The sequence below is a fragment of the Scatophagus argus genome, chromosome 9 (genome assembly GCF_020382885.2).
Source record: "Scatophagus argus isolate fScaArg1 chromosome 9, fScaArg1.pri, whole genome shotgun sequence".
NCBI lineage: Eukaryota > Metazoa > Chordata > Actinopteri > Scatophagidae > Scatophagus > Scatophagus argus.
Window position 1 is genome coordinate 3,521,486 of NC_058501.1, and position 16,226 is coordinate 3,537,711.

The 16,226-nt window shown below is 40.2% G+C and overlaps 1 protein-coding gene across 3 annotated transcripts in view; it reads left to right on the forward strand.

Moving 5' to 3' along the window:
- Positions 1 to 16,226, forward strand: part of ano10a (anoctamin 10a) — a 33,465-nt gene continuing 17,239 nt past the window's right edge. For 2 of the 3 annotated variants that reach the window (XM_046399103.1, XM_046399105.1), the window contains exons 1-13: positions 1 to 98; positions 2,492 to 2,553; positions 3,727 to 3,880; positions 3,982 to 4,179; positions 5,441 to 5,575; positions 6,574 to 6,693; positions 7,041 to 7,225; positions 7,824 to 8,208; positions 9,151 to 9,206; positions 9,299 to 9,373; positions 9,461 to 9,649; positions 9,788 to 9,979; positions 10,635 to 10,763. In XM_046399103.1, the coding sequence (XP_046255059.1) occupies positions 3,748 to 3,880; positions 3,982 to 4,179; positions 5,441 to 5,575; positions 6,574 to 6,693; positions 7,041 to 7,225; positions 7,824 to 8,208; positions 9,151 to 9,206; positions 9,299 to 9,373; positions 9,461 to 9,649; positions 9,788 to 9,979; positions 10,635 to 10,763 (1,797 nt within the window). In that variant the 5' untranslated portion in view covers positions 1 to 98; positions 2,492 to 2,553; positions 3,727 to 3,747. The remainder of the gene's footprint in view (positions 99 to 2,491; positions 2,554 to 3,726; positions 3,881 to 3,981; positions 4,180 to 5,440; positions 5,576 to 6,573; positions 6,694 to 7,040; positions 7,226 to 7,823; positions 8,209 to 9,150; positions 9,207 to 9,298; positions 9,374 to 9,460; positions 9,650 to 9,787; positions 9,980 to 10,634; positions 10,764 to 16,226) is intronic. The other variant, XM_046399104.1, reaches the window with a different exon arrangement.

The window sequence follows — 16,226 nt, forward strand, 5'->3', positions numbered from 1 at the left end:
CACCCAGCCGCAGAGCGTGAGGCACTGCGGAAGTACTTTTTCTGTCAAATAACCTAAACATTGCTACTTGGCAGAGGAGAGGGCTTTGGTAAGTGCCGGTAGGTAAAATACAAAAATAGCTCAAAGTTATATTGTTTGTAATGTTTATAAGGTTAATCGTTTGTTTGTGACAGCGTTTGCTACAATTTATATTTTGAACAAAACCGCAGTCTTTTGAGTCATATCTGCAAGTCATTAAAATGTTTGAAACTTACTGAGCGTGTCATCCTCAGTAAAGCAATTTCCCCACGTTCATTCGACTAAATATTAATGCTTAAAAGTCAATAATATCGTTAAAAATACAAATACGTTTACTCCCGTTTGTAATATCTCATAAAAGCAATAGAAGTCATGTCAGTCTGCTTAACCGACATATTCGTTACAGTGGGTTCAATATGAACCGTAATATAGTTATGTTAACATAAATCTTGTAATTTTCAAATTTAACGTAAAATATGTTGGTAAACTGAAACCAAATAGACACAGGCGTAATGCTAACTGATAGAATTAATAATATTCTGCTGTCTTTGATTGACAGCCAGTTTGCTCTTAGATTTTCCCTTCACAAAGACATCACATCCTGGTCAAACTGTGTCTTTGTGTTTTCTGAAAAGAAAGACATTTGTAAAGTAAGTTGTCTCAGGTTCCTGAGCAAAACTGAGATGTTAATCAAGCAGTCTGCATACACTCTAGTCAAGTCAAGTCAACTTTATTTGTATAGCCCATTTTTACAAGCAGTTTGTCTCAAAGGGCTTAACATAACATCAGCAACATCCTCTGCCCTTCGACCCTCACATCGACTAAGGAAAAACTCCCAGAAAAACCTTTAACAGGAAAAAATGGAAGAAACCTCAGGGTGAGCAACAGAGGAGGGATCCCTCACCCAGGACGGGCAGACGTGCAATGGATGTTGTACAGGCAGGAAAGCAATTTGCAACATGAGAAATGACATTACTAAAAAGATAAGCAAAACAAAATCTCAACTGTTTAGTTTCACTTTTTGCTACCACCTCAATATGATTTTAACATTTCACAAGTTATAGGAAATTTATAGTATTGAAAATTATAATGAACTGCTGTAACATTCATGTATTCTTTTTTTTTATGTGATGTTGAGAATCACTATCCTATCAGTTCGATTTCGGCCCGTAGGGAGAACCACCCCGCCCATAGTCGGTACATAGAGGAATGACAGGCAGATGTCAACAATACACATTGGGTTGGTCATAGAGCCGGCTACAGTTCAACTTGAAAAAGTTGAGTAGAAAAGTGAGTATATGAAGAGGAATCATTATGAAATAGAAGTCACCTGTCACACAGTTTAGAGAGAAGTGTAAACATATGTCAACATTTCCTGGCCAGCAGGACCTTTAAGGTGTGGAGAAACCCTGAAAGACTGAGAGGGGCAGGGGCTTAGCAGTGAGCGAAACACAATGGAACCGATGGAACTGGTTTCTAAATAAGTAATTTAAACATTTTGCGTTAGTGATAGTGTGACCTATTATTTCCTGCGTCTGCTAAAACATTAGAATTTTAAGATGCTTGTTATAGAGAAAGTTTCCCCTGTCAGTTTGTGTTTACAAATGTTCTGCACTGTCATTGTGTAAAACCTCATGGTGAAAGCTTCACAGTACGTTAAGATAATAATATGCAACCTTCCTAAGCGCAACATTTCATTGCTGATTATTTGACTGATTAATGACCACTACAGATGCATATGTTTACTCACTGGTTCAGTTATTTGCACTGGTATAGCAATGACTGACGCTGTATATGTACATGCCCACATTCTTGTGCTATGCCATTGATTCAGGGAGTCCAGAAGCTCAACAGGAGCTCTGGAAGATGCCCAGCGTTATTATATTATAATATTAGATTATATTTCATTTTTAGCACCAGATTTTCTCAGAATCAGAAATCAGTTTACTGCCAAGTAGATTTTCGTAGGAGGGATTGTGGCTGGGTGCATAACAGTCACAACAAATACAGTAAGAGAAAGAGGAAATATGGATGTTCGTGGTCCCCAGAGGATGAATGCTATTGATTTTAGTGCCTCTTTGACCTTTGCCCAATAGGAGACCATTTTAAGAAAATATCAAAGATTATAGGCGGAATGACCCATGACCCGGTCTATGGATCTTCGTGTTGTCTGTATGGAAGCACAGAAACAGAGATATCCTTTTTTAAAAAAAAAAAAAAAAAAAAAGACAAAAATCCCCCAAAGCAAGTGTCAGCCGCGTTGTTAAAGTCAGCGAGCCGCAGGCAGCAGTGATTCATGTGCAGACGGCACGAACACAGGACGGTGTAACGTCGATGGGTGTGACAGCTGAAGTTCGCTGCGCTGCTTCGTGACGTGGAACATAACTGAAGTCCAGTCCGGGAGCAGCAGCAGTCAGACTCCAAACAAACTAACACAGACATGTCGTTTAAACTCTAATCTGACTGTCCGCAGATCAGCAGGGCCGGCTTCCGCCCCGAGGCTGGAACAGAGCCGTGACACAGACACAGATCCGGGTGAGTACACAGAGAGAGCGCCCAGCGGGCAGCACCGTGTCGACCCTGCACGTTTGTTACAAATGTCTGCTGCGCTCCCAGTGCGTGCGTCTTTCCATTAATGTCTGTTAAACACAAGTCCCTCCCTGTGTGTGTGTGTGCGCGCGCGTGCGTGGATCTGTCAGCTGTCTCTGTCAGTACACCATATCATACAATATATGGACGTGGAATGAATTCATTGAGCCCGTACAGTCGATCATGGTGGTAATCGTTGCTGGGAGGACACTGCATAGTTAGGTGGAGCAGCTCTTGACACACCTCGTGTGAGCCTGTCAGTGGGGTTTTCTGAACAATGACAATAGGACTACTACTTTGTCCTGATCACTCCCTTCAAATGTTTCTTTTCATACTCTTCATGGTGGTTATTTAGTTAAAGATACACTTCCTAGTATTGTTGAAGAACACGATAGTGTGTGTGTGTGTGTCCCACCACCACCACCAAACCTCCAGTCCAAAATATGTCAGGTTAGAGTTACACAGCTGTGAAATGTGGAAAGAGATCTGGGGATTTTGTTGCAAATCTTCTCAAACTGCCATTATACTTGAATAATTAATAATTATCATGTAAATTATATACAGGATGCAATTTGCTGCGGGGGGATTGTATAGCTCTGCCTCTGCTGAATTATTTTTATCCACAGTGGGGAGGGAATCCCCTTGCCACCCCATAGTAGTTAATATACTTCACCAACAGACCATCTAAAATATGTAAAAGAAAAATGTTTTTAAAAGATTCCTAAGTGATGCAGTGTAATAAAACAGTCTGTATCCATGCTTGAGAGTTGTCTGTGTTTTGGACTCTGAGAGAGAGAGCACAGAAGATCAATGACGACTGTAATTTTGGATGGATAAAATATTCCTGGTTAAGTTCATGTTCCAATATCATTTTTATTAAAGTTTGTTATTATTTTATAAATGTCATTTTAACTGCAAGAAATAGCCTAACACTCTTCACAGTGTAAATAGGCCCAATGTGGTTCATAATTTTAAACAAACAAAAAAAAAACAACAACAAACAATTCAAAAACACCCCTGCAACCTCACTTTTTTCACAAAGTGCACTAGTCCCCTGAAGACCTCTATAGATACATCACCATCTCTGGCATTCAGTTGTCTCTTTCATCTGTGGTACAGGTGCCCCGGTTAGAGAGGAAGATGCTGTGGGGGTCAGGAGACAGCAGTGGCACGAGCTTCACTCCTCTGGTGGTGGTGGAGTTGGCCTCAGACACCAGGGATGAAGCCATTGCATGGCTGCTGAGGAGGATAAGAGACAAACAACAGAATGGAGGTGTGGAATTCAATTCCAACAATTGATCTGCTCCACTCTTAATGTTTATTTCCATTGTGTGCCATTACTTTCCATGTTCTTAATCCTGTCATTTTTCTCAGGAGCTGAGCTGCTGGTGGATCAGCTGGGTCCTGGAGTTGGGGGTCAGGAGAAGGAAAATCCCAACATGTTCCTGGTGGGAGCTACCTTGCAGAGGCTGCTCTCTGGTGCTGAGGAGGTGGGCCTCTTCAAGGAGTTCAATGATGGATCCATGAGAGGCTTCACCTGTGCCAACAAACACAACTTCACTGATTTTAAAGGTAAAGTCCAGGAGGGCGCAGCATGAAGGCTGTTGTGAGTATATCTGCTGTAAAATAAAGTCTTACTTAACAACCATAATCAATGTTTTTGTCATAATGATGTATCAAATGAAACTGGAATCTATAACCATGTGAAAATTATAACTGTGTCACTTGTAGTAATGACCCTTCAGAGAATTATGACCTGAATCTGCAGCTGCCCTTGGTTTAACAGAGTTTCAGCTCATAAATTGGTGAATGTGTAAATCAGGGATGTAGTTGACCAAAGAAACTGAAATTGTACCTACTTTTCAACCAATCAATTGAGTGAAGCGAAAATAAAAACATCTGCATGTTATCTTTAGATTAATTAAATCTGCCACAATGCGCTGAGTGCCTTCTACCTTTCTCCATTTCCTTTTGTCATGTAGCTTTATCATTGCATTCAGGGCATTTCTATCAGGTAAATTTACTCACAGAAGTCATCTTGACAGTAGCCACCCACTGGCTGTTGTCTGATGATGATTTAGCCTCTGGGGGCAATAGCCACCGTCTTGGGGCTACTGATAGCCATTGTCTGGAAATCAGTTAGAATAACAACCAAATTTCTGCTCACATAAATAAATCAACAATATAACAGTAAGTTTCACGCACGACTCAAACCCCAGTCTCCTGGGTGATAGTCTTGGGTTTGTCCCACTCAGCTGCCACAACCTAGTCCCCAAGTATACTTTATGCTGGGTGAAACGTATTGTTATATTGTTAGCTTATTTATATGTGCAAGAACCGACAACTCAGTTTTGGTGGGAAGGCTGTCCGGAGCCAGATGATTGGTAGTGTGGTCCTTTAATAGCCAATGCAGAATAAGGAAAAGTAAAGGGATAAAGATAATACTTTACATGACATAAATTAAATTTATCAAAAAAATTACATTAAAATTAATTAATTAATTTGATATAAATTATAATATAAATATATTTAATATAAATTAATTAAATATATTTTTTTAAAAAATGTAAAAATGAATGAACAAATGTGAAAATAAATGTAAATGCTTATAATTATTTTATATTTTGCCATTTATTTATTGTTTCATGTATATATTGATATTTCTACATGTTTTATTTCTTTGTTTATTCCTTGATTTATTTTCTTACTCATTGATAGATTATGACTCCATAGACCTGAGCTGAGCAAATGTTCAGGAGCTGTGTCCTTGATTAGCTGCTCTTCAGAAGCTGATTGGTCAGTGTGTCTTTGTGATGACTGTTTGTCTCTCCAGGGGATGGGGACGGCTTCCTCAGTGTGGCTGAGTGCCAGTACATCATTAAACACGAGCTGGATACGTTAAGAGCTCAAGATGAGACTCATGTACCAGGACACACCCAGGCCAAGCTCTACCCTGGGAAATCTATCAGTGAGTGTAGATACAAATTTATTTATTCATTTTTCTTTTTTCATTTGTCAGGCGTTTGACTCCGTGGAGCGGACAAAAGCAGACGTGGTTAGTTTATCAAGAAATAGTTTTTTCTTTGATTGTTCCCGAAAATGTATGGTGTCACAGTACATCCAGCACAGATATGTCAGCATCCGTCTACATCGGTCATTAGGTTTTGACATTCTGTAGAATTCACCATGAATAGTCAATTGGGAAAATAATTCACAGGTTGAGTTTGAATGAAGCTTGTAACAGAAATTTACTATTTCATCAGCAGTTTTCCCCCTGCGTAGTTTAAAAACGATGAAGGTAACTCACCTCCACCTCTCTGTGGGAGCAGACTGAGCCCAGTATGTCTCCACCAGTACTGCCTCTGTAGCCCCCCGCCCCTCTGCGTCTCCCTCGCTTTCTCCGTGGCTGCAGTATGGAAACAATAAATATGCAAATGCAGTGAAATATTCCCAAAGTGAGATAAGGAAGCAATGAACTTGCAGTTGAGATAGGACGCCTCTATTCAGAGCCTGTGTTTCACAAATCGTGTTAAAGCTGAATGTAATCATTTTGGACAAATGATGCACTCAGGAAATGGCAGATGAAATGATAGAGCTTTCATGTGCTTGTATTTAGTCACTCTGTATTAAACAATAGGAATTATTACTGCTATAGACATTGCATTGTGTACAATGGGCTGGCTCCAAGCTATTGTTTTCCTGTGCTTGTTTTAGAAAATTAAGATGTTTGTTTATTTGGTTGGAAAAGTGAGTTCAGACAAACAAAAGCGATGGCTAAAATTGCAACGAAGCTGTTTTCATGTCACTCAAAAGTCTGATAATTCAAACTTTGAGCAAATGAAGCTTTATCCAACGACCTACTCTTTACATAGCAGTTTCATTTAATATGACTTTATTAACACAGAACAGTATGCTAAATACAACACAGGAAGTAACAAGCAATTTTTTTTTTTATTTGCATCTTAGTTCGCAGACTGCAGTCCAAGGGGATCCTGATCCAAATCTTTCCTCTACATGAACAGGAGGAACTCAAGAGACTGTCTTTTTCTTGGTACAAAAAGTTGAAGTTGTCTCTCCAGCCTCTTGGTAAGTGGAAGAAGTACCAGTTATGTCCCATTGTCTTCCTTGTGAAAACCTTGCGTGATAAGCACACGTAATCCACATTATCTACGATGAGCAGTTTTGATGTACAGAGGGACTGTGTTAAGACATCTTTCATCGCTACTGCTTCCATATACTGAAGTACCTCTGCCTTCACAGTGATTATCATGATGCACTATTTGCATTCCAGCTCCGATTTGTTCTCAACTTTTGTGGATGTTTTGTTCCTTGTTTTATTTCTCTCCAATTTATAATACTTTTCCTTTGTCATATTTTCAGAAACGCTCATTAATGTTTCTATCCACTACTTTCTTCTCCATCCATGTCCATAGATGACATCAGACACTACTATGGTGAAGGTCAGGCCCTTTACTTTGGCTTCCTGGAGTACTTTACCTTTGCCCTGGTGCCTATGGCTCTCATTGGAGTGCCTTACTACCTGTTTGACTGGGAGGACTACGACAAATATGTCATCTTTGCTGTTTTTAACTTGGTCTGGTGCACTGTCATCCTGGAGGTATGGACAGTGACTGTAGTCACTACTAAACCAATTATAGATAAAATTATAGTTTGATGGGCTTAAAGGAACAGTTCACCTAAAAATGAAAATCTAGTCAGTGTCTGTTCATCCCCAGTAGAAAGTCAGGTGAAGTTTCTTAATCCACAAAACATTTCTGGAGCTTCACAGCTCAACAACGTTGCAGCATTGGACAGCTGAAAACGTATTTTAAAAAGTGGGAGTTTAAATAACATCTTTTCAAATCAATTTGGCATCTCTGGGATATGAGAGATTTATATCACATTGGACCAAATGTTGGATCCATATTGTTTATTTATTTATTTAATTTTTTTTTTAAAAACATTTTTAAACACATCCCCAGCTCCTTCAGTTGTTGCAGGTGAATGCTGTAACACTGTATTGCTGTGTAGCTTCAGAATCTTTTTGTGGAATGAAGAAACTTAATCCAACAGTAAATAATGATAACGAATTTTTATTTTGAGGTGAACTGTTCTTTTTAAGAGGAAGAAATTTCTCTATTAAGCAGTTTCTAAAAAGTGAATGAAGAAATAATGCGCCTGTTGAAAGCTGAGTTACCTTTCCTTTCGTCCACCAGTTATGGAAGCGCTACAGCGCCTCACTAGCCTACTGCTGGGGGACACTGAGCAGGAAGAAGGCCTTTGAAGAACCTCGTCCTGGTTTCCACGGCGTCCTCGGGTTCAACCCTGTGACGGGCCGAGAGGAGCCTCTCTACCCCAACACCAAGAGGCAGCTGCGTGTCTACCTTGTGTCCCTGCCCTTTGTCCTGCTTTGCCTCTACCTGTCCCTCTACGTCATGATGATCTACTTCCAGATGGAGGGATGGGCGCTGTCAGTCCACAGTGAGGACCCCACATCCTGGACAGGAATACTGCTGTTCATCCCCAGTATTATCTACGCCGTGGTCATAGAGATTATGAACCTCATCTATAGATATGCTGCTGAGTTTCTTACTGAGTGGGGTGAGTAGTAGTGATTGATTTGTGCACTGCACCGACGCATGCAGTCGTTTTGATGTGTGATACTGCAGTTTAAGGCAGTAAATCATTATCCAAAGTCCACCATCCTAAACGTGTAGTCAGAACTATAATAGATCAAAACAATATTTCAGCTACATTACTTAATTTAACATTCTGTTAGCAGACACTTTGGTCCACAGTAACTTAAACTAAGATAATGGTTATGACAGTTTGCAAAAAATGGGACTCAGTCTTAGTTGGCTAACTTAAGTCAAAAACATTAAAAATTGATCTCATTTGGAAGACATGTATTCTAAAAGACATTGGTTATCTGACAGTATTGAGTTTATAAAGGAAATGTAGAGTTACTATATATGTTTTTTTCAGGGCTAATATTAGTAATCAAGGAGATCTGTAATAGTTTTATATGTATATATATATATATATATATATATATATATGTGTGTGTGTGTGTGTGTGTGTATATTATGAATTATATTTACAGTATATTATAACAACACTTAAGAATAACCAACCAATGGAATGTAACGAAGCGTAATTTACTCACATACAGTGCTTAAGTACCGTACAATAATACTTCTATTGCATTGATTTGACTACTAGTAACTTTTTTAAGTAACTATTATACTGTCTATGCCCTATTATTGTGTAACCAGATCAGATAGTGTTGTGAGCAGGTTAGTGAGACCACAGAGTGGTGACCACAGGCAGAGAGAAGCAGCTGCAGCAGAACCAAAGCACAGCATTTTTAAATGAATCAGTTAGAGTTGGGCAAATAATTATAAAAATCTGCTTTTAAAAGTCTGCTACAGTGGTTCATGGATGAATGAATTCTGATCTTGAATTCAACTTTGTGGAATTACAATACTAAATCACTCATGATATTGACATGCCCCAAATGTGTTTTCTTACCCTTGCATTTAGAAAATCACAGACTGGAGTCTTCATATCAGAATCACTTGGTCCTCAAAGTATTAGTTGTGAGTATAAATCGTGTATTTATGTTTCTCAACATTGCCAGTTTGATCCTTCAGTGAGAAAAGTGCAGCTTTTCTTGTCATTTTCCTCACAGTTCAACTTCTTCAACTGTTTCGCCTCGCTGTTTTACATCGCCTTTGTCATGCAGGACATGGTGCTGCTCAGACAGGTAGGTTTCTTCCCTTTTTCAACCCCCCAACCCCCTCCCTCCCACCACAACCTGCTCCATCTTCTCTCTGCTCTTGTCTGTCTCCAGAGTCTGGCCACCTTGTTGATTACCAGTCAGATCTTGAATCAGTTCATGGAGGCCTTCCTGCCTTACTGGCTCCAGAGGAGACGCAACAAGAAGATGATCCGCAAAGTGGAGAAGAGAAGAACTCTGCAGGACAAAGTGCTTCCTCTGGTCGAGCAGGTCCGGCTGGAGGCCGACATGAGCACCTACCTGGTAGGTGCATGAGGTGTTTTCCCTCAGATTTGATGTCCTCATTTTTCTGTAAAATAAGTACTTTAATACACAAGACAAATGAGTATTGTATCTCCACTTGTGTGTGTGTGTGTGTGTGTGTGCTTCTCGCTCCCCCAGGGTACATTTGATGACTACCTGGAGCTCTTCCTGCTGTTTGGTTACGTCAGTCTGTTCTCCTGCGTCTACCCTCTGGCTGCTGTCCTTGTGGTGTTGAACAACATCACAGAGGTTTACTCTGACGCCTTCAAGATGTGCCACGTCTTTAAACGACCCTTCTCTGACCCGGCAGCAAACATAGGAGTCTGGCAGGTGAGATGTACTGATAAGCTTGGCACCTTTTTAGGCCTCTGATATGATGATATGATTACATAATAACGCAAGTGCACCCTAAATAAATAATGAGTCTTAGTGATATTCAGAAACTGGAATTGGAATAAAATTAAAATATCCTAATTAAATAAAATATAAATAAAATGAAACCACACAACAAAAAATGGACTCATGATCTGTTAACAAAAATTAATTAAATAAACATTTGTCAAATGGTCAATGAAACTCATTCATTCCTTAACAGGTAATATGCTGACAGTCCAGCTTTTCCCACTTTTTGTTGGGTAATGTCCGTATATTGTTAAGTCTGTAAGGTAAAATATGTACAATGAGTTGAGAATGTAATTACCATGACAGGCGTACACATATGAAGACTGCCCTGTGACAGTTTGTTTCATCTCATTTTTCAGACAGTTGATGTTATGTTTAGGGAATGAAAAGCTAAACGCAAGACCTGATGTCCTACAGAATGAAGCCTTGGATCAAATATTCTTAAACAGTTTAAGACCAGTGATGGACACCTGCATACTCTATTTTAACATGCTTTACTCATGCTGACAGTGCATGTTGATTAAGAACAACGTATCACATAACAAGTCACTGACTGTTGCTGTCTCTCTGCCGTTGTATCCAGCTCGCCTTTGAGGCCATGAGTGTGATAGCTGTTGTGACCAACTGTGCGCTGATCGGCATGTCTCCACAAGTTGAGGCTTATTTCCCCGACTCAGAGACACAGCTCATACTGTGGACAGTGGCTGTTGAGGTAACTCATATACACAAAGACACTTGTTTGTGCATGATCCCATACATTATCAACATGGTAACAAGTACTCTTGTCACACAGCATCCGTGTTTTGCAGAACATCAGTGACATTCTACTGTAATTGTTTTGCTGTGACCTATCATGAAATTAGGCTTGGTTTGTCTTGTATCAGAACAGCAGAAGAACGAACAATCTGTAAGGAGCTGGGACAAGTTTTTCAAAATAAAGCCGATCTATTCAGAGCCAATCTGCAGGTGCTAATTAAGGATTTTTTTTTTTTAATTTGACCAGCACTGATTTAATAGATACTCATCTATTTCTCCTTTTTAGGCCTTTATGCCTGTGATGGTCTTAGCCCAAGGCATATTTATTTTGGGTTACCCATCCATTTAATTCTCATGAATACAATATCTCAAAAATGGCTTTGGGGAATTTTGTCAAATTTTCTTCAAATTTGAGACAGGCTTTAGGCTCAAGGATGAACTGGTTAGACTTTGGTGGTCAAAGGTCACTGTGACTTCTCAAAGCATCAGTAAGCCTTAAGTAAACCTTAGACAAAATTTCTAACAGAATAAAATGAAGTGATGACATTTTGGATCCAAAAGGTGAAAGATCAACTTCAGTGTGACATCATAATGTTTTCTGTCCATTATTCAGCACCATAACTCAGGAACAAAGAGGCAGATTGTGTCCATATTTCACATTTGCTCAGATGCTGAGTTGGTGACACTAATCATGGGTGTCCACCTTTAAACTTTGCTGATTGTACAGATGTTCTGAGCTGCTGTTGAACATGTGTATGAAGCCTCTGTGTTTTAGAATTTGTAGCCTCTTTGCAGTAACATCCCTATTTAAAGCTTTGTAGACCACAATAAGCTCATTGGTTCTGATGATATTGTGCTTCCTGTGATTGTAGTTGCATAATTTGACAAATCTCTCTATCAGTCTATACATATAATATATGAGTCTGGACAGACATGGGTATAAACTAAACTTGAGGGGTACACACAGGCATACACCCATGATGTATTAATTCTAGTTTGTTAATTGTGATACTTTACAGATATTATATACAGCACAAGGACACTATATAAAAGATTACAGCAACTACAAGGAGAGCTGTGTAGCTGCCAGACATGTCTTGGTTTTACTCAGTTTGATGCTGACTAACTTTAGGCTGTGCAGCTGTGTAATGTAGGAGAACTTGAATATTAAATAAGTGAGATGTTTAGTTCATAATGCAGACAGTCATGACTTTATTGAATTTGGCTGAAAGTGAAAGCCCCCCTTTTCATGGCAGACAGAAGAAGCACAGATGAAGCTAATTTTGTTAACGATGGCTCAGTTCCTTCAAGTGTCTCATTAAGCTGCAGCAATATACCAGCATACACAACAGCGGGACCCTGAAAGTAGTTCACCCAAATGGAGTGCAGGTGGTTTTTAATGTTATAAATTCCACCTTTGCTTTTCCTGCTATAACACACCAAATTATTTCCTGTGAACAAGGTTCAAGGTGGCTGTAACAATGTTGTTAGAGTTTAAACCAGTGCTGCTCCACACTGAAATATTGAGCAAACTCTGCTAACAAGAGGTTTAAACCCCAATGCGAGCGTACCATAGGTGTGAAGTTCCTTTAATTGAGACATGGAGAGTCCAGCCCTGCTCTGTGCGAGTTGAGGGGCTGATGAAGACTTTGGCTCACTAGATGGAGCCAGAGTCCAATCTATCTTGAGATGGGTGAGACACACAGGGGGAGAGTGAGAGATTTTGCTTCAGTATGTATGCATAAATGTTTTGGGGGTTTTTTGCATTGTATATCTGTCAGCCTGTCATTGTTAAGGCTTTTGTGTCTGTTAATTCCAGCATTCTTACTCCAGATTCTTCCTCTCCTGAATCCTCATTTATTACCATCTATATCAGCCTGCTCCTCTTTTCTCTGTGTTCTATTCAGGCAGCATAAACACACACACACACAAACACACACGTACCTCCTGCCTCCAGAGAAAAAGCTTTAAATAATGGCACAAACACAAAAATAGCTTAGTTGTAGTGAATGTGGGGATGATGCAGGATGGAGAGGTTTCTTTAGGACATTCATAGAGAAAACATTTGCGTGTTGTGCTGCCTTAACAAGCTCCTGAGGGATGATTGTTCTAACTTCTAGTTATGTCTCAGCCTGTAAAACACTCTGTATAAAGTTATACTGTACTTCAGTGTATGGCAAGGCTCTGCTGTTGCTGAGGCAGAAACTGTCGTATTGATCGTCCTTGCATGTTTGATTGAGTGTGTGGTCTGCACACACAGAGCTGAATGATAAACTCCACTGTTCATGGAGAAGTTGTTCACTTTGTGTTTTATCTTGTTCAGCAATTGTCGAGATAACTTTTCATTGTGTTTGATTAAAACCTCTTTTGGTGGGAGTTGTCTTTTGCTAAGAGGTAGATTGAGTTCGTTTAGCATTGCCCTGCTTCACAGACTACTGCTGGTTAAAGCACCGACTTCCAGATGTGCATGTAGTCCTAGAAACCCCCTTCTGAGCAGACCTTTGTCACTGATATTGTTTTAGTATTGACTGTTTGCTCTGTAAGAGAAATGAGTGGTTAGAGTGAAGCCTATTTCTTATATACTGCTAATTGGGAACAGCCAAGTGATTTAAGCTGATGTTCTGGCTACCAAGGGGCCTTTACAACAAAGAAAGACTATGCGAACCATAGTATACTTGTGCTCTGTTGATAACAGCATACAAGCATTCACAGCACGTAACATCAGTGTGTATTAAAGTTTTCTGCAACACTTTACTTTTCGTGCTCAAAGCAGAACCTAAACCCTCCTGAAAAATAAGTTTAAAACAACTCAACAACAGTTTCCATTGTCCTTAATGAGCTGACCTTAGGATCCTCCCTGGTGAATTTAATGTTATGGTCCACTGAGTTGATGTGTTCAGTGAAGGCCTCTACTTCTCGGGTTTTGATTTTGACCCAGGTGTCATCCACATACCTAAGCCAGCCTAAAGTTTTGTCCTTCTGAAGGAGTTCAGTGCTTTGCTTTCAAACTCCTCCATGTAGAGGTTGGTCACAGTGGGTGACACTGGTGAACCCGTGGCACATCCGTGCTTTTGTCTATAGGTACCTCCATTGTACTTTAAATAGGTGGTAGTAAAGTAGTAAGTGCAGATCTGATCCGGGGTGAAATTAGTTCTGGTGTGTAGGGAGTTGTTCTGCTGTAATTGTTTTTTGACTGTTTCCACTGCCTTGACATCAAAGGATACCATGGTTTTGTCCAGGCCCAGTCTGAGTTCCTGGACTTTGTTAGTGAAGTCACTGGAATTATAAATGTGATGGGGAGTATTTCCCACAGGTGGACCTAAAATGGTGGCAAGGCATTTAGCAATGTTGTAGGTGGCCAAGTTTATACTGCTAACAATGGATCTGAGTCGGACTCCTTCCTTGTGTATCTTGGGAAGTCCATATATACAAGGTGTGGTATAACTGGGGTAGAGGTGGTAGTAGGCTGGGTTTGTCCTTTTCCAGTTGTTCTAAACTCTCTATGACCTTTTTCTTGTAGTAGCTCGTCGGGTCCATTTCAAGATTTCGTAGGTGTTGCAGTCACTGAGGAGTGAGGTTATTTTTGCATGGTAGTCAGGGGTGTTGAGGACTGCAGTGCTTCTTCTCTTGTTGGCCGGCAGTATTGTGATGTTCTGGTCTTTGCTCTGGGATGTAATGGCTTTCCGTTCCTGAAAGATATTTAAGATAAGAAATTTTCATGCTGATCTGTTCTCCTTCAGGTTGTGCTATATGGTTAGTTCTTATGGCTGATTCTGTGGATTTGATGAGTTCTACTATGGGCAGTTGTTGTGGGGATATGACAAAGTTGGGTACTTTGGCCAGAACATTCATTTCAGGTTTCATTCATTTCCTGTCTGTTAGGTTCTTCACCCATTTATTACACCTGTCTGAGAGTGTGGCATTATCCTGTTCAGGTCCAGATAACCTGGGTGTTCTTACGGAATTGTATGCTCTTGTTTGTAGAATTTGAAACTTCTTGGTTTGCTGTTCCTTTGCCTTAGAATGTTGTGCTAATTGTGCCTTATCCACTAAGTTTGAGACTTCTTCCAAAGTGGAAGAAGACAGGAGAGCCGTCAGTTTCTGTAGGGTCTGGTTGCTCTTGTCCTTAAGTGTGTCTATAGTCAAATGGACCATCTAACTCTTTCACTCAGGAGTTGGTTCTATGCAGTCAGGAGAATCTGCTCCGCTCTATGGCCTTTGACTGTTGACCCAAGGCATAAGCTCCTGGGAACTAGTCTGGACTGTCTGCATATTAGGTTGAAGCGAACATGGTTCCTGTAGTCGGCTAGTTTCCTTGAAATCCCTTCATGTTCCCGCACCACTTGAAGGGCATTCTTCCCAAAGTGCAATGCAATATGTCAATGCACATTCTCAGTCATCCGAGTCGTGGTAGTTTAGAAGGCAGCTGGATATCTTTAGGTTGTTGAAGATGTTTCACCTCTCATTCGAAACCAAACTGCTCACAACAAGGTCTGTGAGTAAACAGGTCATGATTTCTGGAAAGAGACATTGCTGCTTAGTTTATGTTTTGTTTGTTGGTGTTGAAATAACATCTAGTAATCCATCCAGTAGCTGTTAACATATTTCAGTCTGGACCAAAGTTGCTTGACTGACTGACATTGCCACCCATAGAGCCACGAGCATCCTTAGAAACAGGACTGCATTTCAGTTCTGACAGATTCTCTGTGGTCTGACGCAAAAATATGTTTTCAGGGCGCTACATTTGTTTTGCTTTTCAGTAAAATTGACATGCACATTAATTGTCCTAAGAAGATGAACTCCAAACATTTTGGTAAGCCACAGACCTTTAACCAACTGTGCCACTTGTACATAAGAAATGTAGATCTGAAAAGCCACTGAGCACATTAATCCTTCTCAGAAGAGAAGATCCTCCCCTCCTGGATCCTTCCTGCAGCTCTACCTTCAGGACACAGTATCAACTTTAACTGGCCCATTGCCATGACATTTACTGAGCCTGCTTATGCTCCCAAGTGGGTAACATTTTTTTTATTATTTTGATGACACCATGACCTTTAGCAGCTTCCTTAGGTCACATTTTATATGTTTAACCTCACAGGTAAATCATTTCTGTTGATTCATCTGTCCAACAGATGTGTATTGTTAGATTTGAGTTTAATATCCAGACTGCTGGAGCTGGAAAGGGAAAGTCATACTAACAGGAAGGATACCTCCTCTCATCCATCCCTGCCTCCTTCAAACTGTCTCCTGGGCTGAGCAGAAGTGAACATGACTTTTTATAGCAATAGACTGCACACTGACCCCAGGGATGATTTTCTCTGTTTGACTTTTACTCTGTCCCTCACCTGAATAAGGAGAGCAGGTGGTGCTGCTCTGGTGAACAAGAGAAAAAAATGAAGGCAGTCCACAGCATGTGTTA